This window comes from Felis catus, chromosome C1 (assembly GCF_018350175.1).
Source record: "Felis catus isolate Fca126 chromosome C1, F.catus_Fca126_mat1.0, whole genome shotgun sequence".
In the NCBI taxonomy this organism is placed as follows: domain Eukaryota; kingdom Metazoa; phylum Chordata; class Mammalia; order Carnivora; family Felidae; genus Felis; species Felis catus.
Genome location: NC_058375.1, coordinates 102,828,620 through 102,853,233, shown reverse-complemented (window position 1 = coordinate 102,853,233; position 24,614 = coordinate 102,828,620). Strand labels below are relative to the sequence as shown.

Here is a 24,614-nt window from a genome sequence, read left to right as displayed (position 1 = left end):
GAAATCAGGAAAAGGATCCAGTTAAACCAGATGCACTGGAGCTGGGAATGTATCTTCCATCTCGGTAAACCCATTGCCTACCATAATGTCTGCAATGTTGTAGGGACCAAAAGTTTGTGTTTAGTAAGAGAACAAGACTAGAAACAAACACAATCAACAACAGTCCTAATTTCCAGTCCAATGCTCTAATCCTTCCATGACTCTTTAGAAATAAGACTAGATAGATATTTAATAGAGACATTTCATCAGCAACTTTAAAGCCAAAGAATGCCATAGAATAGTACATAATGAGTCTGTGTCTCATCTGAACCCATCTTGGCATTAATAATTGTAGGAAATCCTTAATTCGGTAAATGTAATGCAGTGACCTGAAGATATTTGTTTCTTCCTTATTCATAACTTTTTTATTAAATAATCTCAGAAAGATTATTCAATCTTCATCTCAGTAAACTGTCTTTTCAGGTAACAGTCTGTCAAAAGAGCACTTAGCAAAGTCCCCTGAGTTAACAAGCTCCTAATGAATTCTTGTGAAACATCAAATACATAAACCAATCATTCTTAAGATGATTTTATAACGCCTGAAATCAGTAATGCTCGATTTGGCTGAATCATTGCTAATTTCCAGACCACTGGTTACTAAAATCATATCATAATAATAATGTAATTTTAAGTTAAGCTGCTTTTGACTTATTTGGGACAAACGCTTTCCAGCATCACAAAAGAGAATTGCTTCCAGGCCTGATGTTGCATAATGTATGACCTTTGGGCTAAAAAGGCAGTTATTTAGATCTTCTGGGTTAACAACATTTTTCTTGGCACTTGCTAGTCCTCACAATAGCAAGTCCTAGATCTTTAACTGCTGTGGTTTTCTATCCTATTGTTAATAAGAGGAGATACAGAAGAACCATCAACTAGCATAAAATTAAAGGCCTAATCTTTGACCAGCATCTAATGTTTATACCTTCCAAAGAGTCTGATCTAGGTTCTGTAGCCAAACAGTGAGAAGGATAAATTACCATAGTCACACAGGGGCAGACCCAGGCATTGCAAGACTTAAAGCAAAGATCTCCTGCTCTTTGAATTTAGATAGAAAAGGAAATTGCACCTGAGCCAGAACTAAATTGAGGTTGACTAAGCGACCACACCCCTCCTATCACCGCTCTTCTAGTTCAGGGCCACACAATAAAAAAGGAAATAACCAGCTTCAATCTTTCTTTAGATATTTAAACAACCTTGGGTTTTTGGGCATAAATTCTGTGGAAAGCAAGTGAGTCAATTTGCATAATACCAGAAAATTAGTAAGCCAGAGAGCTACACGGTTGCTATTTTTCTTTAATACGAGAAAGAAGAGAAAGAAAAAAAGCAATCAGAAGGAACTCTGATGAAATATTTCATAGTGCACAGAATGGGTTAAGTGGAGGATTAAACAAAGGAATCAAAATGACCTTACAGAACAATCTTTCTTTTTAGGATAGGAGTCTTTGTATTTGCAGTGGAATTTAAATAAATTTTTTTTTCTTTCAGGGTTTTTTCTTTCTACAAGCTAAGAACAGAGCTACCAAAAGTAACTTAAATTTACTTCTGTTCTTTTCACATTTGTTCAGAGAAATAGACAATGAGCGGTCTGCCTTTGTCCCACTAGCTCTGGTTCTGACATAAAGCACACCAGCCTTAAGGCTCCTTAAGGAGCTTAAAAGTCAACCAGACTTAAGCAAAAGGTCAGGGGTCCTAAATCCACATTTTATTTACAAACATCCTGAGCCCAATTTAATCATTCTATTTGCACCCACATACTTAATTACTGGAGAAAATGGCACAACAATTAAATGCCATGATTCCTCAAGCTGAATGTTTTCTCTTTCCTCTTGTTTTGTTATTGTACAAACAGTAAAGAATCTAAGCCAGGTTGATAGCAGAAAGGTCACACACTACAGTTTTCAAGGTCTATTTTTTTCCCAATGTCCAAATTTAATGAAGTAAAGGTACAGTCTTGACCTAAAGGTACAGTCACCATAGTTTAAATGTGCTCATGAGAATGATCAATCTCAAAGCTCCACTTTAAGAAACGAATGCAAAGTAGAGCACTAGGCATTCTAAACATTTTATACAAATGAAAACACATTTTAAAACTTTCTGATATTCATCCTTTTTCATAACACTTCATATATGATGTTTCTGACTACTGTACGTAAACTTAAAAATATTTCTCCTATTTTTCTGCTAAGTTCTTACTGTGATGAAAATTTTATTTATAATAGAATTACTTTTCAAAAATTTTAAGTGACAAGCAACAATCTCATTTATTATCAAGCTCTAGATTTCTGGGATGATGCTGACTGGTCGCAGGCTTTCCAAAATGCCTTCTAGACTGTCCGCTTTTGTAATGGTATCACTAAATTTATCGGGGTAGAACGTGCCAGATGTTTCACAAAGTTAACTGAAGTTAGCATCCATTGTTGCTGCAGAAACAAAGTAGCATCTGTCGGGTCCCTGAATATAACTAAACTTGAAAGGTTGGTATGAAATCAGTTGGGCAGAAATGAACAGCTCACATTAAGATCAATTACCATCTTCTGGTCACTAAGAAATTCATGAGTATAATGGATGATGGGGGGGCGCCTGAGGGGCTCAGTCAGTTAAGCGCCCAACTCTTGATTTCCGCTCAGGTCAAGATCTCACAGTTCGTGAGTTCAAGCCCTGCCTGCATCAGGCTTTGCGCTGACTGTGTGGAGCCTGCTTGGGATGCTCTCTCTCCCCCCTCTCTGCCCCCTACCCTGCTCAGGCTCTCTCTCAAGATAAATAAACTTAAAAGAAAAATTTAAAGAGTATAATGGATGAAACTCCTATTACCCAATAACGGAGGAAACCTTTCTTAATGTCAAACATCCTCTTAATAGAGTTCAGCGGGCAAACAGGCTGTGAACCGTTTTCACCTTAATGGTTTTAGTGACAACACTTGAATTCCCAAGTTTCTTTTATGAACAAGTCATTATTAGTTTTCAAATGGCATACTTATTATAAATATTGCTCAGATAGTATAATACTTTGGTGGATTAACAGGTTTTCCCCAAACCTTTACCCTATGCTCTAATCAGTTTGAGATAAACCTTTGGGATAGAACACTTGATGCTCTAGGGAGAACTAGAGAACTCCCTTACGGAATGTGAGAAAACATTGATCATTATAAATGAAAACATCTATACATCTAAAAATGAAAACAAAGCAAAAAGAAGGGGGGGGACAAAAAAGGAGGTAAGAGGTTTAGTGCCAGATAGAAGATTAAATGTCTTTTTATAGGGTAAAAGTCAATTAGGAAGCTCTTTTTGTCTTAAAAGGTCTGTGATTTTGATAATTAACAGGAAGGCCAATAGATAATATTACAAGGATTGTGAAAAGCAAATTCTTTGAGTGTGAACCACATACACTACAATGGGACACAAGCAAAGGTGCAGCAAAAGTGGGCTCAATGATTAGTTTTCTCAGGTGTAGAAGATTAACCTTCACCCAGGCAGAAATCATGTAAAGCCTGAGACCAGCTAACTATAATCAGAAAGGCGTTATGTAGCCATTTTGTATACCTGGACCCGAAGTGGTAAATAATCTTCACAGAGATCATCCCACAGCTCCTGCAAGTCTGAAATTTCCAAGGGATAAGTCACAGATGTCTTGTAAAGGGGTTTCAAAGACCTGTTAAGGAAACCGGAACTAACTCCATCTGTCATGATATGGCCAGGCCTGGCTCCAGGTGGGCTGGATTTCACTGGAATAGGAAGCTTGCTCCCTCGGGGACTCTGGATGGGCTTATAATCAAGACCTTTAATCATGCTAAGAGCTAGCTCCAGCTTGTGGTTACACATATGTTGTGGAGCCTGCTCTTCTGAACAACAGTCACACTTTGCAAGTTCCTTTGCACTTCTCTCCGTTTCCTCATCCTTTTGTTGTGGAGGACTAGCCTGCACACTTGCATCCAAAGATTCCACTGAGGATCCCGGTGTCCCTTCCTCCATGCTTTCTCCATCTGGGGGTACCTTTGTACTTGGTAAATCCGGTGGCCCCACTTCAGACAACGCTGGTTCTTCAGTGCAAATGCTGGTGGACCACCTGGTAGAAGGGCCACACGAGATACTTCTGGCCACCTTTCGAGGCACCTTACAAATGGCTTCATAGTCAGAATCAGCAACCCGCAAAGCTGCACAACCACGGCATCTCCTGGGTCGGTTTCCAGGACCTTCCGAAGCATGGCAGCTGTGGAGCTCCTGAATCTGATCCTCATTTTCTACCCAACACTCAAACCCTGAATAGGCAAAGTCTTCCTGGAGCAGTGCAGAGTATCTGACATCAGGTAAGCCGGAAATGTCAACCGTCCCATTCCCTGCCTTGGTTTCCGTGACAGAGTCGTCGTTATTCTTACGATACATGCTAGCAATGCAGAACTTGAGGCGGTCCTTCTCCAGCAGCAGCTTTTGCAAGCGCTCAATAGAAAGAGCTTCGATCCGGGCAATAACGGTGTCGAATCTATAGATCCGATCAAGCATGAAAGCACACTTGCTGCAAGCAAACTCGGCTTTGCCATCCCGGGACACATCCTTGCCCAGGACATGCGAAAGCAGAACCTGGAGGTTGAGCTTAGATGCCGTGTGGAAGATCCAGCGCCGCTGGTTTCCGCACAGCTCCCGGGCACAGATCCTGCAAACCTCCTTCATCTTCTCTCCCAGCAGTTGCCAAGGTTCCCGGAGGCGGCTGCAGCCTGTTCACTCACTGGCACTTGGTGGCGCGGCGTCTCCCTCTTCCGTGGCCTCCGGCGGGCATGGCACAGTCCGGTGGGGTCCCCACGCTGCAGGGGCGCACCTCTGCCACCCGCGCGCGGGCTCCGGGTACCAGGGTGGGCAGCCCCGCCCCTCGGGAAGGGGGCGGGCGTAAAAAACGCCTTAAGGGGATGCTGAGTGACAGCAGCGCAGGCCGCGCTCGCTACCAGCCATGTCTCCTCCGGCTCGCTCTCCCGCCAGCCGCCGCGTCCCCAACGTCCTCCCTTTTAGCAGGCTGGGTTCGCCGTACAAGAGCAGCACCCTGCTGCTGACGCAAAGACTCGGAGATCGAGGATCAGATTTCAAGATGGCGCCAGCGGCTCGGCTCCCGCGGCCAGCGGCGGGTTCCTCTGGGAGCTGTAGTCGGGCCGCCAGCTCCCGACTGTGCGCATGCGCGGTAGCGTGTGCGTCTCCCCTCGCCCCCAGTCGGGTCGGAGCTCCTCGCGCTGAAACGGAGACCTAGTTCGCAGCGGGTACCCGTGGAGAGCAGGACCGGCGCTGGCCACTGCCAGGCTGCTTTCATCTGCTGAGGTTTCACCCGACGAGGGCACCAGTCCTCTCATGGATCCTCCCCTCCTTGCCCCAGCGGGATGACCCGAAGATCTGCGTTGGGAGGAGAAAGTTGAATTCCCTCCCCCTCTCTCCACGGGTAGCGCCACGTACTCTGGATGGAGCAGCCCAGCAGCGCCACTAGGTACCGCTGCGCGCCGCCTCCCTCCCGCCTGCAGCCCCACCTCTCCCCTACCCAGGCTGGTGCCGGGATTAAAAGGCCCCTCGGGTTTACAGCGGCGGGCGGGGAGACGGGGTTGACAAACCAGAGGTGGCAGTTAGGGCGGATTTTAGGAGGCTCAATTCAACCTCTACCTCGACTTTGGGAGTATCTAGAAAAGAGATCAAGTATTTCTCTTGCTTGCAGTGTTGGGGGCGGGCCGTGGGTTTAGCACTGCTGGACGATTTGACCTTTTTTAGAAAAGAAATCAAGAGAGGACACAAAGCAGTCATCCGAGAAACAGTCCAGCCCATACCACGTGAATGCAGCTGGTGAACCATGACTTTTAAGAATGGGCTTTTTCAAGAATGTAGACACCTGAGAATAGATTACCATCACCAAATTCTCTTTCAGGTTCAGGTGGACTGCAGTCCCTATTTGGGGGGTGGGGAGGGTACATAAACTTTAGAACGAAAAGACCTAGCTTCTTTGAGCAAGAGTACAGAGTGTCAGAGAGTACTGATCTCTGCAGAATTAGGGCTGAGAATTTCACTGACTTCAGTAGGTACCCCGTCTTATTCAACCATATACAGTTGTCACCCTATCCTTGGATACAGAACTTAGAATGTGCACAGTCGGGGGAAGCTGGAGCTCCCGAGTAGGAGGTATCAACCACCATTTATAATAAAGAATTCCCTTGTTGGCTTAAGAGGCGTTGCAGACACCGTACAGGAAGAAAAACAGCTCCAGCGGATCACCTGGAGTCCCCCAACAGCAGGACATTTCCCAGTTACAAAAATACTGGCTTGGCCTTGTGAGAGGTTAAGGGCAGCAACAGTTTTAAGTATTTCTGAACCTCGTCTCTAGGACAGAGCCCATAACTCCTAATAAGAACTCTGAACAGGCCTCCAAACTTCTTATGGAGAATTAAAGGAGATGATTTAGAAGTGTTTTAACAGTACTTCGCACATTAAATACTAGCTTATACTATTTCAATATGATAATAATGGAAATATTTTAAAATAATTTTAAAACTTTATGGGGCTTTGCACACGTAAGATTTTATTGTTCTCTTAATCACCAAAACAAAATCTTAGTACCTCCATCTTAAGGACAGTCCTTTGATCTGTGAGTTTGGAGGAGCTATAGAACTTTGCATATGTTATTTCACTTAAAATATGCATGTTCTGGCCCTAAAAACCAAGAATGTAAAATAGACTTCCAAGGAAAACTCAATTACAGCTACGTTTTTGCCTGCCTCTGGGTATATGAGCTTCAAAGTCAAAAGAAAGTAAACAACAATCTTTGGGATCTGTAGTGATCTATAGAGAGGCAAGGAGTTTCTGGACTTCCCTAACAGCCTGCCTGCCAGGACTATACCCTGTTGTACTCTGTCTTAAGTATAGTTCTAAAGAGCTGAAAGAATGCAAAGGTCCATAAAAGTACAAATTAAGACATGTCAAGTCCTCATCTTCGATTGTCGATGCCAGCCACATTTTCCTACTGAGGAAAATACTCATGAAACAAAGTAATTGGGGCACCTGCTCAGTCAGTCAAAGTGGCCAGCTTTGGCTCAGCTCATGATCTCAGTACCTGAGTTCAAACCTCATATGGGGCTCTCTGCTGTCAGCGCAGAGCCCGCTTTGGATCCTCTGTCTCCTTCTCTCTCTCTGTCTCTAAACATTCAAAAAGAAACGAAATAATGAAACAAAGTGCTTTTCAGGAGTAAATTAAATAATACTTTGTATTATTTTCTATTACTTAGTAAGATTTTGCATCTGATTGATAGTCTCTAAACTTTAATGACAATATATAAGTAGCTTGGTGTAGAAGTACAAACCAGTATAAATGGAGAAAAGGCAATTTATCATTGAATAGACGTTTGCTATCTGTAAGTAAAGATCAACATACAGAGAGCTATACATATCTAAGCTTCCAACAACAGATAGGAATAAATCCACTCAACAATCAGAAAATTCGAAGATAACACTCTATTCACGCTTAGAAAAAATATTTAAAAACCATTATTTTGAAGTGGATAGCAAACTATATAATACTAGAACTGGTCCTAATGTGAGCATTTGGTATTATATAATTTCACCCCCACTAAAAGATCACTGGTGTATAGATAACAAAACTTGTACATAAAAATTAAGACATAAAACTTAGAGGAATGCCTGGGTGGCTCAGTCGGTTAGGCGTCCAACTTCAGCTCAGGTTATGATCTCACAGTTCATGGGTTCGAGCCCCACTTCGGGCTCTGTGCTGACAGCTCAGAGCCTGGAGCCTGCTTTGGATTCTGTGTCTCCCTCTCTCTCTACACCTCCCTTGCTCGCACTCAGTTTCTGTCTCTCTCTCTCTCTCTTAAAAACAAACATTAAAAAAAAAAGAAAAGAAAAAACTTAGAAAAAAATGTGATAATAAATTCAGCACTTCATGGTCCTTATAAATATCATCTTGGTCAAAATTTTGTATTTAGTTGGGGTGCCTGGGTGGCTCAGTCGGTTGGGCGTCCGACTTTGGCTCAGGACATGATCTTGCAGTCTGTGAGTTCAAGCCCCGCATCGGTCTCTGTGCTGACAGCTCACAGCCTGAAGCCTGCTTTGGATTCTGTCTCCCTTGCTCTCTGCCCCTCCCCCACTCATGCTCTGTCTCTCTCTCTCTCTCTGTCAAAAATAAATAAACATTTAAAAAAATTAAAAAAAAAACTTTGTATTTAGTTAACACTGGCGTCCTATGAGAAGGGAAGTAAAATTGGCGGTTGGATACTAACATTTACTTTTTTCATATATATCATTGTCATTTGAATTGTTGGAAATAAATGTGTATTCATGTATAATTTTTAATTTTTTTTAATTGGAAAATATTCTAAACAAAGACTTGTGCCTATTTAACACACTAACATCAGAGTCTAACTAGTAAAAACTTGAATCTAAAATGAGAATTTTTGTAATATATATAATAACTACATGTATTATATATGTGGACAACTTATATAAAGATTCAAAGAGGATAAACAAGTTATTAAATGGTGATTATGTCTGGAGGGTGGAATTATGGATACTTATTTTCTTCTTCCCTCATTTGTATTCTATAATTTTCTATATTCAGCATGAATTGTTTTTGTGATAAGACAAAAATTGTTACTAAGAAATAGGTAAGGTAAGCACATTTTGATATATTTGTACAATACTAATCAGCAGTAAAAAAAAAAAAAATTCTGATACCCACAACATGAATGAATCTCAAAAGCATATTAAGTGAAACAAGCCATATACAAGTCAGTACATTCTGTGTGGTTCCATTTATTTTAAGCCTAACAACAAGCAAAATTGAAACCATAGTGATAGAAGTGCAGAAAGTGGTTATGAGGGATGAGACAGGGTAAGAATTGACTGCAGAGGGGCACAAAGGAATTTTCTGGGGTGATGAAAATATTCTCTATCTTGTTTTGGGTGATGTGTACATGATGTGTACAATTCTCAGTTGTACAATTACAACTCTGAGATCTATAGATTTTATATATATGTTAGAATAGTTCATTAAAAAGTAAAAAAGAGGAACTAAATATAAAATATGTATGTATTACCCATAAACTTTTAATCTGAGAGATTTCTTTGGTAGGAAGTAACCTCCATTTTATCATAAGAATAGCTTTCAAAATTGGTTAAATAAAATACAGTCTAGAAAAAAATTCTATAAAAAGCCCAACTGCAAATTCAAAACTTTATAGTGTCTATCATATGAACTTTAAAAATATTATTTTATATGCATATGCACACCACATATATGATTGAAGCATACTGTTAAGGTGAGACTTAGAGCTTCTGAGGTGATTTAGAATAATTTAGATAATTACTTCTAAAACTTATCAAAGTTATGTAATAAAAATTTGAGAACAGGTTTCATATTATGATAAGCTGTTATGAATTAAATTAATTTTATATATCAGCAGTTTGCCCTCAAAATACATTGATAAATGCATTCACAGCCCTTACCACCTATATGTCCTAGTGAAGTCATTAGTCGCTGGCCCTTAATTTCCTACTCTACAAAGTAAACATGTTGAATTTAAACAGTAGTTTTCAGCCTTTGGCTTCACACCCTGGAGGGTGTGATAAAACAGATTGCTGGGACCTACTTCCTAGAGTTTCTGATTCAGTTTGCCTGGGGTGGGGCCCAAGTATTTGCATTCCTAACAAATTTGGGTCGTGCTGATGCTGCGTCTGGGAATCACACTTTGAAAACCACTGAATTAGAACTATCCTAAACTGTATTCAGAAAAATCTCAATCCAAAGATCAGAAGTTCTGTAGATAAATGGAAAAACCTATCAATGAAGAACTACTTACAGACTGTTGGATTTAGGGAACTACATTCTCATTTGAAACAAAATTCCTAAGTAGTAATATGGTAGAGATCTTTTGCACGATCTCTATTTTGATCTCTAGATTTTGGGGCCTGGGAAGTATCTCTTGGAACCATTGCCACTTTTGTAACTCCTATGTTGGAGTGCTTCTGAGACCTAATTCTGGGCTGGTAAGGTGTTTCCAAGAGAATCAGGGAGGTGGAAAATCCCCATGTCCCAAACAGTTGTGTTAGGTTTCATTACTCTAATTATGACATTGGAAATAGCTGTTCTAATTACTAAAAACTATGCCGAAAAAAAAGTGATTCTGGCAGAGAGGCTAAAGCAGATGAGGAAATGCAAGAATATCAAAGTAAAGCCAGTTAGGATTTATGGTAACACAAGCATGTACATGGTTCCCCTGTGATGGTTGGAAATCTTTAAGAAGCCACAAGCAATCATGCTTTGCGGTAATTAAAAAAATACAGCATTTTGGGGGTGCCTGGGTGGCTCAGTCGGTTAAGCGGTTCAAGTCATTATCTCAGGGTTCGTGGGTTTGAGCCCCACGTCAGGCTCTGTGTTGACAGCTTGGAGCCTGGAGCTTGCTTCAGATTCTGTGTCTCCCTCTCTCTGCCCCTCCCCTGCTCGTGTTCTCTCAAGAATAAACAAACGTTAAAAAAAAAAAAAACAAAAAACCCACAGCATTTTGGAACACTTGTTTCAAAACCAGGAGACTTCCAGTTCAACTACAAATTGCAGTAATACCATCATCGGCAGAATCCATCTTGAAATAGTAAACAGAGTCTTTCAAGTTATTAAATACCTATAGCTGTTTAAGTGAATTTGAAAGTATATATTAAGTCAATCAACCAATGAGCAAGAATTTGTGCAAACTCAGTATGTCTTTTCTCTGTCTTCAGTGAGCTCTCAGTTTAGTTGAAGGGGAGAAAATGTGCATGCTAAAATTAGTACAGTTGATTGGTAAATGAAATGGTACTGACAAACTCATCGTGAATGCAGAAAAAGTTGAGATTGGTGTGTGCTGGTATAGTTGAAGGGGACAAGAATGGCACTTGAGATGGGTCTTACATAGGACTCCAGAAAAAGAAAAGAGCATCATCAATAGTCTTAGAAGTGGGTTAGATACAGTGCTAGCCCATAGGGAGATGTTGGAAATTTCAAGGGGCATCTGAATGGCCTGGTTCATCCTACTTTATACAACTTATCCTCTATAATTGCTCATTTAAAGAACACGTATGAAGAGCCAACTGTAAGCCAGACACTAGGCTGTGGTGCTATGTAAGTCTTGGCAACTAGAATTTTTTTTTAAAGGTTTTTTTTTGAGAGAGAGCACGAGCAGGGGAGGGACAGAGAGAGAGGGGGACAGAGAATCCGAAGCAGACTCTGTGCTGAGAGCAGCGAGCCTGATGTGAGGCTTAAACTCACAAACCATGAGATCATGACCTGAGCTTAAGTTAGGACACTCAACCGACTCAGCCACCCAGGTTCCCCTTGGCAACTAGAATTTAATGTTTGGCAAACGCAAAAGAATTTAGACTCAATGTTACACACTTGAGCAGAGAATGGCATGGTGAAAACTTCATTGTAGGAAGATTAGCCAGGCAACAGGATAGATTGGAATTTTAGATTTTGGGATGGTTACAGGAAGACCTGCTAAAAAGCCATTGCAGTTATTCATAGGTGGGGTAATATAAAAAGTCTGGTGTAGAAATGGAAAGGAAGGGGCCCCCGGGTGGTTCAGTTGGTTAAGCATCCAACTCCTGATTTCAGCTCAGGTCATGGTCTCATGATTGGTGAGATTGAGCCCCACATTGGCCTCTGTGCTGACAGAAGCCTGCTTGAGATTCTCTCTCTCTCACCCTCTGCCCATCCCCCATTTGTGCGCGCGCGCGCTCTCTCTCTCTCTCTCTCTCAAAATAAATAACTAAACTTAAAAGAAAAAAGAAATGGAAAAAAGTGGTAAATAAGAATTATTTTAAAGGACTGAACAGCGGGACTTGATGTAGAGAGGATGAAGGAAAACAAACAATATAGGAGATAAGGGTTTTTGTGTCAAAGACTGGTAGAAAACATGGTCTAAATGAATAGAAATGTGAGAGTTGAGTTCATCTGTAAAAAGGTAATGAAAAATCTGATTAGGAACATGCTGAGTTTAGGTGACTGAGAAAACTAAGTGAAAAATAACTAAGTGGGGCTCTTCTGCAATCAAAGCACAGGTGAGCTGGGGACAGGGTTTTAAGAATGAGAGCAATGGTTAACATTGTCAAAAGCTAGAGAGAGATCAGCAGGAGGGATAAGGTCAGCCATATCATTTCCTGTAACTGAGTGGACTTGTAAACTTCTGAGTTGTTACCTTTGGCTCCTCAAAATCCTTCCCTATCGAGCTAAACACTAAATTGGGATCCTTTTTCTGAACATCTCTAGCATATTCAGAAATGTTGCTTTGCGTTTTCACTACATTTTCTATTTCGGTTCTTGAAACCTAAAACTTTTGAACGATGTCACATAGGCTTAGAAGCTTATGCCCCTCTAATCATCCTCCATACGGTTTCTAGGACATTCATGGTAAAGATCCATCATTGTCCATTACTTATAGGATGAAGTCCTAAACCCTCAGCTTGGCATTTCAATATCTCTACAGAAAGATCCTAATCTACTTTTCAGCTACATCTCATACTCCTTTCCTAATAATATGGTGACAGGATATAAATTGTGTTGTTGCCTGTATGCCCTGCCTCCCTCATCTAATCTGAAGGTCAGGCCCTTACCATTTAATTAACTCAGGAATTTTTGCAGAGCAAAGAGCAGAGGCTGAAGTCAAATGCATTTCCTGACTTTAATAAAATTGTAAAACAACTGAGAAGATTAAGTCAGGTGTCCCAGTGGGGAAGAGAAGAAAAAGAAATGTCTTTGAGGGCAACAGAAAAGGAAGGGGTCAGATTTCACCCAGATCAGGAGACTGGGGATCAGAGAGTAACAGTGATCCACCTCCATTCCATAGTAGTGCCCCCAGGGAAGCAGCAGGACCTGGGGGGGAGAAGGCAATGGGTGACTTAGAGAGGCTAGACTCTAGGTCAAGGGGTTCTGGCTCCATAAAAGCCTCTAATATAACAAGCTGTTAGAGCTGGCAGAACCATGCTTGCTGGGGCAGGGGTACTTCAGTGGTGGACCAATGGGAAGAGTAATCCCTTGATGCTTTGGCACCTGATAAATCCTGGGAACCTTCACCTTAACGTAAATGAGAGAGTGGGGAGGAGTATGTACCAAACGGATGAAACTGAATTAGCCTGATTAGGACTGGGACTCAGGGTAACATTAAATTGATTTAAAGAAAGTAAAGAAATGTGATAAATCCTGAATGACTGAATTTGTGAGCTAAGAGTCACATCTACTTTGTACCTTCTGTAGGTGTTCACTGGGGCTCAGTCCTAGACCTTTTCACCTCCCTATTTTAATTCTCTTTCAATATCATCTTATCCTTTTCCATCTTTAAACCAGTAACTTTCCATTTGTATCTTATCCCAAAATTTTCCTCTGAGTTCAACTCTGAAATAGCCAACTACATATTTGTATCTGCAAATGATGTGTCAGAGACACCTCAAAATTACCATCATCCCCTTACCTATAATGGCCCCACCCATTCCTCCTAATTCTCTGTTAGGGGTCAACAAACTATGAACTGTGGGCTAAATTCATCCCCTACCTGTTTTTGTAAATAAAATTTTACTGGAACAGCCATGCCAATTCATTTATGTATTGTGTATGGCTATTTTTGTGCTACAGTGGCAGAAACCTTATGGCCTGCAAGGTCTAAATTATTTACTATCTGGCCTTTTACAGAAAAAGTTGGTTAGTCCCTGCTCTTTGTTTTCTTGAAAGTACTTACTGTAATTTACAATTAGCTATTTGTTTGGTTACTTGGTAATTTATCTCCCTTAATTGAGATGCAAGCTCCTTACGGGGAAAGGCTCTGCCTTTCTTTTTTCTTTTTTAATTTAAGCTTATTTATTTATTTTGAGAGAGAGAGACAGAGAAAGAGGGGAGGGGCATAGAGAGAGGAAGAGAGAGAATCCCAAGCAGACTCCACGCTGTCAGTGCAGAGCCCAATGCAGGGCTCAAATCCATGCAAGATCATGACCTGAGCTGAAATCAAGAGTTGGAAACTTAACCTACTGAGCCACCCAGGTACCCCTCTGCCTTTCTCCTTCTAAATATTTTAAAAATATTTATGATTGAAATATAGTTGACATGCAACGTTGTATTAGTTCCAGGTGTACAAAATGGTGATTCGACAATTCTGTACATTATTCAATGCTCACAATAAGTATAGTCACCATCTGTCACCATACAACATTATTACAATATTATTGACTGTCTTCCCTATGCCATACTTTTCATCTCTGTGGCTCACTTATTTTATAACTAGAAGTTTGTATTTCTTAATCCCCTTCACCTGTTTTGCCATCCCCTCACCTCTCTCACTTAGGCAACTACCAAATGTTCTTTGTATTTATGAGTCTGTTTTTTTGCTTTATTTTCTAGATTCCACATATATGTGAAATCATATGGTACTTGCCTTTCTCTGTCTGACTCATTTCTTTTTTTTTTCTAATGTTTATTTATTTTTGAGAGACAGAGCATGAGTGGGGGAGGGGCAGAGAGAGAGAGGGAGACACAGACTCTGAAGCTGGCTTCCCAATGTGGGGCCTGAACTCATGAGCCATGAGATCATGACCTGAGCCCGAGTTGGATGCCCAACCAACTGAGCCACCCCAGCGGCCCTAACTCATTTCAAGTAGCATAAAACCCTCTAGGGTCATTCATGTTGTTGCATGGCAAGATTTCATTATTTTTTATGGCTAGATAATATTCCACTGTATTTATATACCATATCTTCTTTATCCATTCATCTATTGATGGACACATGGGTTGCTTCCATATCTGAGCTAGTGTAAATAATGCTGCAATAAACAAAGAGGTGCATTTATCTTTTTGAATTAGTGTTTTTGTTTTCTTTGGGTAAATATCCAGTAGCGGAATTACTGGATCATATGGCAATTCTACTTTTTAATTTTTTGAGGACTCTCCATATTGTCTTCTACAGTGGCTACATGCCCACCAACAGTGCATAAGGGATCCTTTATCTCCACATCCTCACTTGCCAACACTTGTTAGCTCTCATGTTTTTGGCATTCTGTCATTTGTGTTTAGACATTCTGACAAGCATGAGATGATACCTCATTGTGGTTTTGATTTGCATTTCCCTGATGATTAGTGATGTTGGGCATCTTTTCCTATGTCTGTTGGCCATCTGTCTGTCTTTTTTGGAAAAATATATATTTAGGTCCTCTCTCCATTTTTAATTGGATTATCTGGGTTTTTTTGTGTGTGTGTTGAGTTGTATAAATTCCTTATGTATTTTAGATATTAACCCCTTATTAAATATATCATTTACAAATACCTTCACCCATTCAGTATGCTGATGTTTTGTTTTGTTGATGGTTTTCTTTGTTGTGCCAAAAGCTTTTGATTTTGGTGTTGTCCCAATAGTTTAATGTTGCTTTTGTTTCCCTTGCCTGAGGAGACATACCTAGGAAAATGTTTCTAAGGCCAGTGTCAAAGAGATGACTACCTATGTTTTCTTCTACATTTTTTTCTTTTTATGGTTTCAGGTCTCACATTTAGGTCTTCAATCCACTTAGTGTTTATTTTTGTGTATGGTACATTAAAGTGGTCCACAGTTTCATTCTTTTGTGTATAGCTTTCCAGTTTTCCCAGCATCATTTAGTAAAGAGACTGTCTTTTCCCCACTGTATATTCTTGCCTACTTTGTCATAGATTTTTTGGACTCTCTATTCTGTTCCATTGATCTAGGTGTCTATTTTTGTGCCAGTACCATACTGTTTTGATCACTATAGCTTCGTAATATATCTTGAAATCTGGGATTGTGATACTTCTACATTTTTCTTTCTTTCTTTTTTTTAAGTTTATTTATTTTGAGAGAGAGAGAGTGAATGCAAGCAGGGAAGGGGCAGAGAGGTGGGGGGGTGGGTGGAGAATGAGAATCCCAAGCATCCCAGTGCAGGGAACAGCCCAAGAGTTGGACGCTTAACCGACTGAGCCACTCAGGCACCCCCGTTTATCCTTTTCAAATCTACTTTGGCTATTCAGGATCTTCTGTGATTCTATACAAATTTTAAGATTACTTGTTCTAGTTCTGTGAAAAATGTTGTTGCATTAATACAATGCAATGGATACTATGGAAATTTTAACAATATTGGTTCTTCCAATTCATGAGCATAGAATATCTTTCCATTTGTATCATCTTCAATTTGCTTCATCATCATAAAATTTTATTTCTTGGTATTTAGTTATTTTTGGTACAATTATAAATAGGACTGTTTTGTAGCTAGGACTTCCAATACTACATTGAATAGAAGTGGTGAGAGTGGACATCTGTGTCTTATTCCTGATCTTAGAGGAAAATCTGTTTTTCACCACTGAGTATGATGTTAGCTGTGGGATTTTCATATATGGCCTTTACTATGTTGAGGTATGTTCTTTTTTTTTTTTTTTTTTTTCCAACGTTTATTTTTTTTGGGACAGAGAGAGACAGAGCATGAATGGGGGAGGGGCAGAGAGAGAGGGAGACACAGAATCGGAAACAGGCTCCAGGCTCTGAGCCATCAGCCCAGAGCCCGACGCGGGGCTCAAACTCACGGACCGCGAGATCGTGACCTGGCTGAAGTCGGACGCCTAACCGACTGCGCCACCCAGGCGCCCCGAGGTATGTTCTTTCTAAACTTACTTTGTTGAGCGTCTTTATCATGAATGGATGTACTTTGTCAAATGCTTTTTCTGCATCTATTAAGATGATCATATGGTTTGTAATCCTTTTTCTTATTAATGTGATGTATCACATTGATTTGCAAATATTAAAACCACTCTTGCATCCTGGAATAACCCCATTTGGCAGTGGTGAATGATTTTGTTTTATTATTTTTTTTTAATGTTTATGTATTTTTTTTTTTAATTTTTTTTTCAACATTTATTTATTCCTGGGACAGAGAGAGACAGAGCATGAACGGGGGAGGGGCAGAGAGAGAGGGAGACACAGAATCGGAAACAGGCTCCAGGCTCTGAGCCATCAGCCCAGAGCCTGACGCGGGGCTCGAACTCACGGACCGCGAGATCGTGACCTGACTGAAGTCGGACGCTTAACCGACTGCGCCACCCAGGCGCCCCAATGTTTATGTATTTTTGAGAGAGAGCGCACGCACACATGTGTGAGTTGGGGAGAGGTGGAAGGAAGGGGAGATACAGAATCTGAAGCAGGCTCCAGGCTCTGAGCTGTTAGCGCAGAGCTTGACATGGGGCCCAAGTCCACAAACTACAAGATCATGACCTGAGCCTGAGTTGGATGCCCAACTGACTGAACAACCCAGGCACCCTGTGAATGTTTTTTTTTAAATGCATTGTTTGATTCAGTTTGCTACTATTTTCTTGAGGATTTTTGCATCTATGTTCATCAGAGATAATGGCCTGTAGTTTCTTTTTTTTGTAGTGTCTTTATCTGGTTTTGGTATCAGGGTAATGCTGGCCTCACAGAATGAATGGAGGCATTCCTTCCTTTTGTATTTTTGGGGATAGTTTGAGACTAGAATTAACTCTTCCTTAAATGCTTGGTAGAATTCATCTGTGACATCACCTGGTCCTGGATTTTTGTTTATTGGGAGGTTGTTCTTTTTTTTTTTTTTTTTTTTTGCTGATTCAATTTACTTGCTAGTAATTGGTCTGTTCAAATTTTCTATTTCTTCCTGCTTGAGTTTTGGAAGGTTATATGTTTCTAGGAATTTATCCATTTCTTCGACGTTGTCCAATTTGTTGGTGTAAATATTTCATAATATCCAAAATAATCCTTTGTATTTATCAGTTGTTACTTTCCTTCTTCTTTCTTGATTTAATTTTTTTGAGTCCTTTGCCTCTCTCCTCCTCTCCCTCCTCCCATTCTTGCTCTCTCTCTTTTTTTATTTTGGATGAATCTGGCTAAATGTTTATCAATTTTGTTTACCTTTTCTCAAAAGCAGCTCCTGGTTTCCTTGATCTGTTCCATAGCTTCTTTTGAGGTATTTTGAATGGTATGTTCTAGGTATCAGTAAATAATCACTGAATGACTAAATGAATAAACAAATGCCTTTCCTTTTCATCTCTTATTAAAATCGTTTCTTACAGATCAGAATCTTCACTGCCTACCCCAGTCCATAATGTTTTTTTCTTTCTCTACTGCTTTGTATTTTGTTGCCATTAGTGGCTTTCTTACCTTCCAATTCGACTATAATCTCTAGAAGGCAGAGGCTAAACCTTATGCATCTTTGCGTTCTTCTTCCTTCACGTTATAGTACTTTGTGCATCGTAAGTGCTCAGTAAATATTTCTGATGAAGCTGTAATGAAATCCCTTATTTTTCTACCTCCTTTGCTGCTCTAAAGGGTCAGGACTATGGTTGCCTTAGATGGTAAGGCCTGTTTTTGAGATATGTTACCAGTGAAGGTTGTGTCTGGGAGACAGTGATGTTGAATGAGGATTTATAAATGAGCCTCCACCTTCAACATTCATCAGCTTAAGAAGAGAATACGGAAAAGCTTCTTTAAGAAAGATCTCCTTATATGAAGTTGGCTGGAGCTGCCTGAGCTACTAATCCCTGCAAGGTTTTCAGCGTCAGCCTTGAGCATTTAGAGTGTGTTCTTGCCTTAACCTCTACGTCAGATCTCTCCATGGTAACGCTGGAATGTTTGCTATTTTAAGAAATACGCCTCACTGCATGCAGTGCTATTTACTTAAGGTTCCAAACAAGGCATAAATGCAATGGCTTGAGTCTCTGTTGATTTGTGTAAGTGGGAAGGTCCTGATTGCTTAATGGATGCCTCACCCTGATTCTGTTGTCCTGTTTCACTTTCTAGGGCAACCACAGTGAAATTACACATTGATAAATATTGTTTATATTACACTGGGGAAAAACTGCAGAATAGAAAAGTGAAATAAAACAAGAATTCTTCCAGATTTTCCTTTGCAAGTACATCATTTCCCCTTGCTTTTACACCTTCCACATCCAGTTTCATTTAAAAGGTTCTTTAGGGGCACCTGGGTAGCTCAGTCAGTTAAGCATCCACTTTGGCTCAGGTCATGATCTTGTAGTTTGTGAGTTTGAGTCCCACATCGAGCTCTGTGCTGACAGGTCAGAGTCTGGAGGTGCTTAGGATGCTGTGTCTTCCTCTCTCTCTGCCCCTCCCCCACTCTCACTCTGTCTCTTGGTCTCTCTCTCAAAAATTAGTAAGTTAAAAAATGTTTTTTAATAAAAAATAAAACATTCTTTAAAATGAAGCTTCTAGTAGAAGGGAAAAATGTCAATAAGAAGCACTGTCAGCTTTCCAGAGTGTAGGTCTTTATTTGCAGCTTTGTGAAAACATGGAGGAAGAGAAATACTTTGTAAACTTCACATTATTAGGTTTTCTTTTTAATGAAAAAGATGTGGACCAGTTGCTTCAGCATGGCGGCCACAAGCTCCTGAGTACTCTGATCACAACAACATGCTCTTGATCTGAATGGACACGGAGGTTTGGAAGCAAACACAGAGTGATGTCCATCAGTGGCATGTCAAGTTTATGGCTTTTTCTGTTGTTGTTCCATGGAGTTAATTACATGATAGAAGTTCCCTAGGTGGCTCAGTTGGTTGAGCATCCAACTTCAGCTCAGGTCATGATCTTGTGGTTTGTGGGTTCAAGCACCACGTCAGGCTCTGTGCTGACAGCTCAGAGCCTGGAGCCTGCTTTGGGTTCTGTGTCTCCCTCTCTCTCTCTGCCCCTCCCCTGCTCACACTCTGTCAATCTCTCTCTCAAAAATAAATAAACATTAAGAGAAGTTCTTAAGTATTGTGTGTAAGTACCTCTAAAATGGATGCTGTATGATGTTTTGGTGGGATGGAAAAGGAAAACAGCTGAGGGATAGTAAAATCAACTAAATCAAATAATCTTTATCAAAACTTCTGTCTTGATCGAGGGAAGGAAGGCTCGTTCTCAGAGATTATACCCAGTCCAGACTTTCATACTGAGATCACATGAGAAGTACTGATCTATGAGAAATGGGGTAAGAGGAATGTTTTCGCTTGGACAACTCAAACCTAGACGTGTAAGATCTGTGAGCTCTCCTTCTTCGAAAGCCCAGCTGCGGTATTCTCAGTTGTGAAGGGTCGGGGAGGGGCGGAGGTGGGGGTGGAGGCAGTGAGTCAGTGGCCAGAACTCTAGGGATGGCTTTGCTAGAGATGAGGGAAATCTTTGGCCTCTGTGGAGCAGGCCCAGAGCTTAGGAAATAAACTTGTGCCTTCCATTTTGTGGGGTTGTGGCTCCTGTGGTGAGAGGTGGCATGGAAGACAAAGGGTTGAGGGTAATACAGCGGCACTAAGAGGCTGTTACTGCACGCAGACAAGGATGACACCCACAGCAGAGGCCACAGGTGTCACCGACAGCAAGAGCTGCCACACATTACTGCAGACAGAGGGGGGAGACAAAGTACCTTATAACTGGTTTTATAACGTTCCTTGCCCCTATCTAATTTGAGAATGGACTAGATGACGCAGTTAACAGCTCTGTCAAATCATGGGTTGACATCAATTATCTGCTCCCTCAATCTTCAGCCTAAACAGCCGCCAGGATTGGCTTTCTAAAATGCAAATCATATGCTTTCATTCCCCTTGCTTAACTTTTTTTTTTTTTTTAATTCTCTGTTACCTATAACATGAAGTCCTTAGCTTGACACTTACGGGATGTTCCAGTTATGTGTTTCATTATTCTCTAACGCTCAGCACGTATTTTTTGTAAAATTTTTTTTAATGTTTATTTATATTTTGAGAGAGACAGAGACAGAGCACGAGCGGGGGAGGGGCAGAGAGAGAGGGAGAATCTGAAGCAGGCTCCAGGTTCCAAGCTGTCAGCACAGGGCCTGACGCGGGGCTCGAACCCACAAACTGTGAGATCATGACCTGAGCGGAAGGTGGATGCTTAACTGACTGAGCCACCCAGGTGCCTCTAACGCTTAGCATGTATTTGATAATACCAATTATTCCCAATTTCTTAACTATGTTCCACATTACTGTGTATACTGTTCCTGCCTAAAATGCACTTCTCTTGTTTTCTGCTTGGTGCACTCAGCCTTTCAGGCCCAGATCAAGGGAAACTTCCAGGTAAGGCTTTCTTTGACTTTTAAAGGTAGAGTTAATCCTGGTCATCTGTGGGTTCCTTCAGCACTGTGCATATATTTCTTTCTCTTCATTTATCATCCTCTATTTTAATTCTTTGTTCATATGCCAATGTTTTATTGGACTATAAACCCTTTGGAAGCTAAGACCCCAAGACCAGCAGTTCTTACTGAGGTATAGTTATACCATCTCCTGAAGTACATTTTGCAAATTCATGGGGTGCTTGTTTTTATTGTCATCACTATGATGAGTGGGGTAAGGGGTGCTACATAGTTTGCAATGGGAAGGACAAAGCACTGTCCCAAATTCTGAATGACACCCATCTATCTATCTACCCACCCATGCATCCATCCATCCATCTATCTGATTCCAGTTTATATGAAATGCATAAAACAAGCAAATTCATGAAGGCAGAGAGTATAATAGAGGTTATCAGGAACTGGGGGAGGGCTGAATGAGGAATTATTGTTTCATGGGTAGTTTCACTTTTGGTCACCGAAAAATTCTGGAAATTTTGGTTCACTGATCTTTTGAGAGCTGGTTTTGAATTTTGTCTGTAGATCTTTTTTGATTCATGGCACACGTGTACATTTGGGATACAACCTCTTCAGAGTGGTTAATATGGGTGTGAAGCCACATAAATCTACATTCAAATTCTGACCTCACTACTTACTGCCTTTAAAACTTGGGTCGAGTCACTTAATCTAAACATTGGTTCCCCTGATTGCCAAGCGACCCTTATCTAACTTATTTCACAGGTTGTAGTGAGAGTTGGGAAAAAGCTGCATGTTCAGTCCTCCACACAGTGCTTGGAGCAGGAGCAGGACTCAGAATGGGTCCTTCCTCTTTCCCATTCCTCTCCTCTTCACTGGGTAGCAGCATCACACTGCTTCACGGACACTCCATAAAAGCTGGGTCTCTGGATGCCTTATCGTTATACTAGTGGACCAGTGGCATTATTTCTATGGTCTCTGATGAACATGACTATTTTTATTTTTTATTTTTTTTAATGTTTATTTATTTTTGAGACAGAGAGAGACAGAGCACGAACAGGGGAGGGTCACAGGGAGGGAGATACAGAATCCGAAGCAGGCTCCAGGCTCTGAGCTGTCAGCACAGAGTCCGACGTGGGGCTCAAACTCACGGACTGTTAGATCATGACCTGAGGCGAAGTCGGCTGCTTAACCGGCTGAGCCACCCAGGCACCCCTGAACATGACTATTTTTAAAAAATATTTTCACTTGTGGGGCACCTGGGTGGCTCAGTCGGTTGCACATCTGACTCTTGATTCCAGCTCAGGTCATAATCTCACAGTTCGTGGGCTCGAGCCCCACATCGGGCTCGGGCTGACAGTGCAGAGCCTGCTTGGGATTCTCTCTGCCCCTCCCCTGCTCATGCTCTCCCTCTCAAAATAAATAAACATTTTAAAAAATATTTTCATTTGCAGTAAAGTTACGTTGTTTTCCAATACTAACATGTTATTATTATGATTGTAGCAGGAACAGTATTAGCATTATTAGTAACTCCATAGGATTAAAATATGAAGTTTTGTTTTGTGCTTTCATTACAGAATGACCTAAATGTTCCATGGGGCACTGGTGAGGTAATACAATATCATATAATCCCCTGAATCTAGAACTGAGCTCTACTGTATATATAAACACAATGTTATTATACAATGAATTTTCCATGAATTCAACTGCTCTATCAAAATTAAGAAGGGGCGCCTGGGTGGCTCAGTCGGTTAAGCATCTGACTGCGGCTCAGGTCATGATCTTACGGTTCATGAGTTCGAGCCCTGTGTTGGGCTCTGTGCTGACAGCTTAGAGCCTGGAGCCTGTTTCAGATTCTGTGTCTCCCTCTCCCTCTGCACACCCCCCCCCCCGCCCCGCCCCGTTCACACTCTGTCTCCATCTCAAAAATAAATAAACATTAAAAAATATTTAAAAAAAAAGAAAATTAAGAAAAGTTTGGTTTTGTTTTGTTTGGAAATTTACCAAGAGTTTTTCACTTGGCATTGTCACCCCCTTTACTAATGGCATCACCACTTGCCGTTTTTAAATGGCACAACATAACATGACTGTCCTAGGCTACCTTTGAGGCTGGAACATTCACAGTGATTTGTCATACAGATACAAGCACCTATTTCTTTATGTCTTCTAATATAATTGTGCTCATGAATTTATATATTAAAATCAACATTATTTTATTACAAATTATTCTTTTTATGTCTCATGTTAGTATACTTCACAGGATTATTTTAAGGCTTAAGTTAATTTGAGTTAATATATAAGGTATTTAGAGCAGCACCTGGCATATAGAATATGCTACAACATGTGCTGAAGTTATTACTACTGAAAAGTTGTTGAATATTCATTGACAAACACTTTAAATTACACTTGGAATATGTATTTAAGAAATCCTGTGAATTCATTTCTAGGTTTTATATTATAACAATCTGAGCCACTTGAATGTGACTAAATGGTCCCAAGATGTTATAGAAAGCACTTCAATATTTCTTTTTGTCTAGGGGCGCCTGGGTGGCTCAGTCAGTTAAGCATCTGACTCTTGGTTTCAGCTCAGGTCATGGTCTCACAGTTTGTGGGTTTGAGCCCTGCACTGGGCTCTGTACTGTCAGCACAGAGCCTGCTTGGGATTCTCTCTCCCCCTCTTTCTCTGCCCCTCCCCTGCCCACTCTCTCTCTCAAATAAATAAACAAACTTAAAAAAATTAATAAAAATACTTCTTTTTGTCTCAGAGATTAAAGTGAGATATAATTCTTATTTGGACCTGTTTTCCCTGAACCACAGACATTCTGTTGTGGTCCTTCTGGGGAGCAGTAACAGGAACTGACAACTTTGAATATAGTCTTTGTCTATAAAATAATCTTTCTAAAAAGAGACAAAGAAACACGCTCTTAAATACAGAGAACAAACTGGTGGTTGCCAGTGGGGAGGCCGGGGGGAGGGGGGCGCGGTGAAACAGATAAAGGGGATCAGGAACACACTTATTTGACAAGCACTGAGAAATGTATAGAATTGCTGAATCATTATATTGTACACCTGAAACTAATATAACACTGTATGCTGATTATACTTGAATTTAAAAAAAAGTCCTTGGGGCGCCTGGGTGGCGCAGTCGGTTGAGCGTCCGACTTCAGCCAGGTCACGATCTCGCGGTCTGTGAGTTCGAGCCCCACGTCAGGCTCTGGGCTGATGGCTCAGAGCCTGGAGCCTGCTTCCGATTCTGTGTCTCCCTCTCTCTCTGCCCCTCCCCCGGTTCATGCTCTGTCTCTCTCTGTCCCAAAAATAAATAAACGTTGAAAAAAAAAATTTAAAAAGAAGTCCTTTCAGAAACTTTTCACATGTTTCGATATGTATCTTGTGAGAAGCCTACAGACTTTATTTTCCCCCTCCTGTTTGCCAAATTACATGTATGTACATCATCTCCTGAATTTGTTAACCAGAGCTTTCTAACCAAAA

General features: G+C 40.9%; 1 protein-coding gene across 25 annotated transcripts in view; it reads right to left on the bottom strand.

The window, feature by feature from the left end:
* LOC101093537 (phosphodiesterase 4D interacting protein) overlaps positions 1–24,614 on the bottom strand; it is a 220,093-nt gene that overhangs the window by 75,308 nt on the left and 120,171 nt on the right. For 3 of the 25 annotated variants that reach the window (XM_006935036.5, XM_045033372.1, XM_006935041.5), the window contains exon 1: positions 3,579–5,020. The exons of 20 other annotated variants lie outside the window; for them this stretch is intronic. In XM_006935036.5, the coding sequence (XP_006935098.3) occupies positions 3,579–4,703 (1,125 nt within the window). In that variant the 5' untranslated portion in view covers positions 4,704–5,020. Of the gene's footprint in view, positions 1–3,578; positions 5,023–24,614 lie in introns of those variants that run through there. 2 more of the 25 variants (XM_045033374.1, XM_045033368.1) reach the window with 2 other exon arrangements.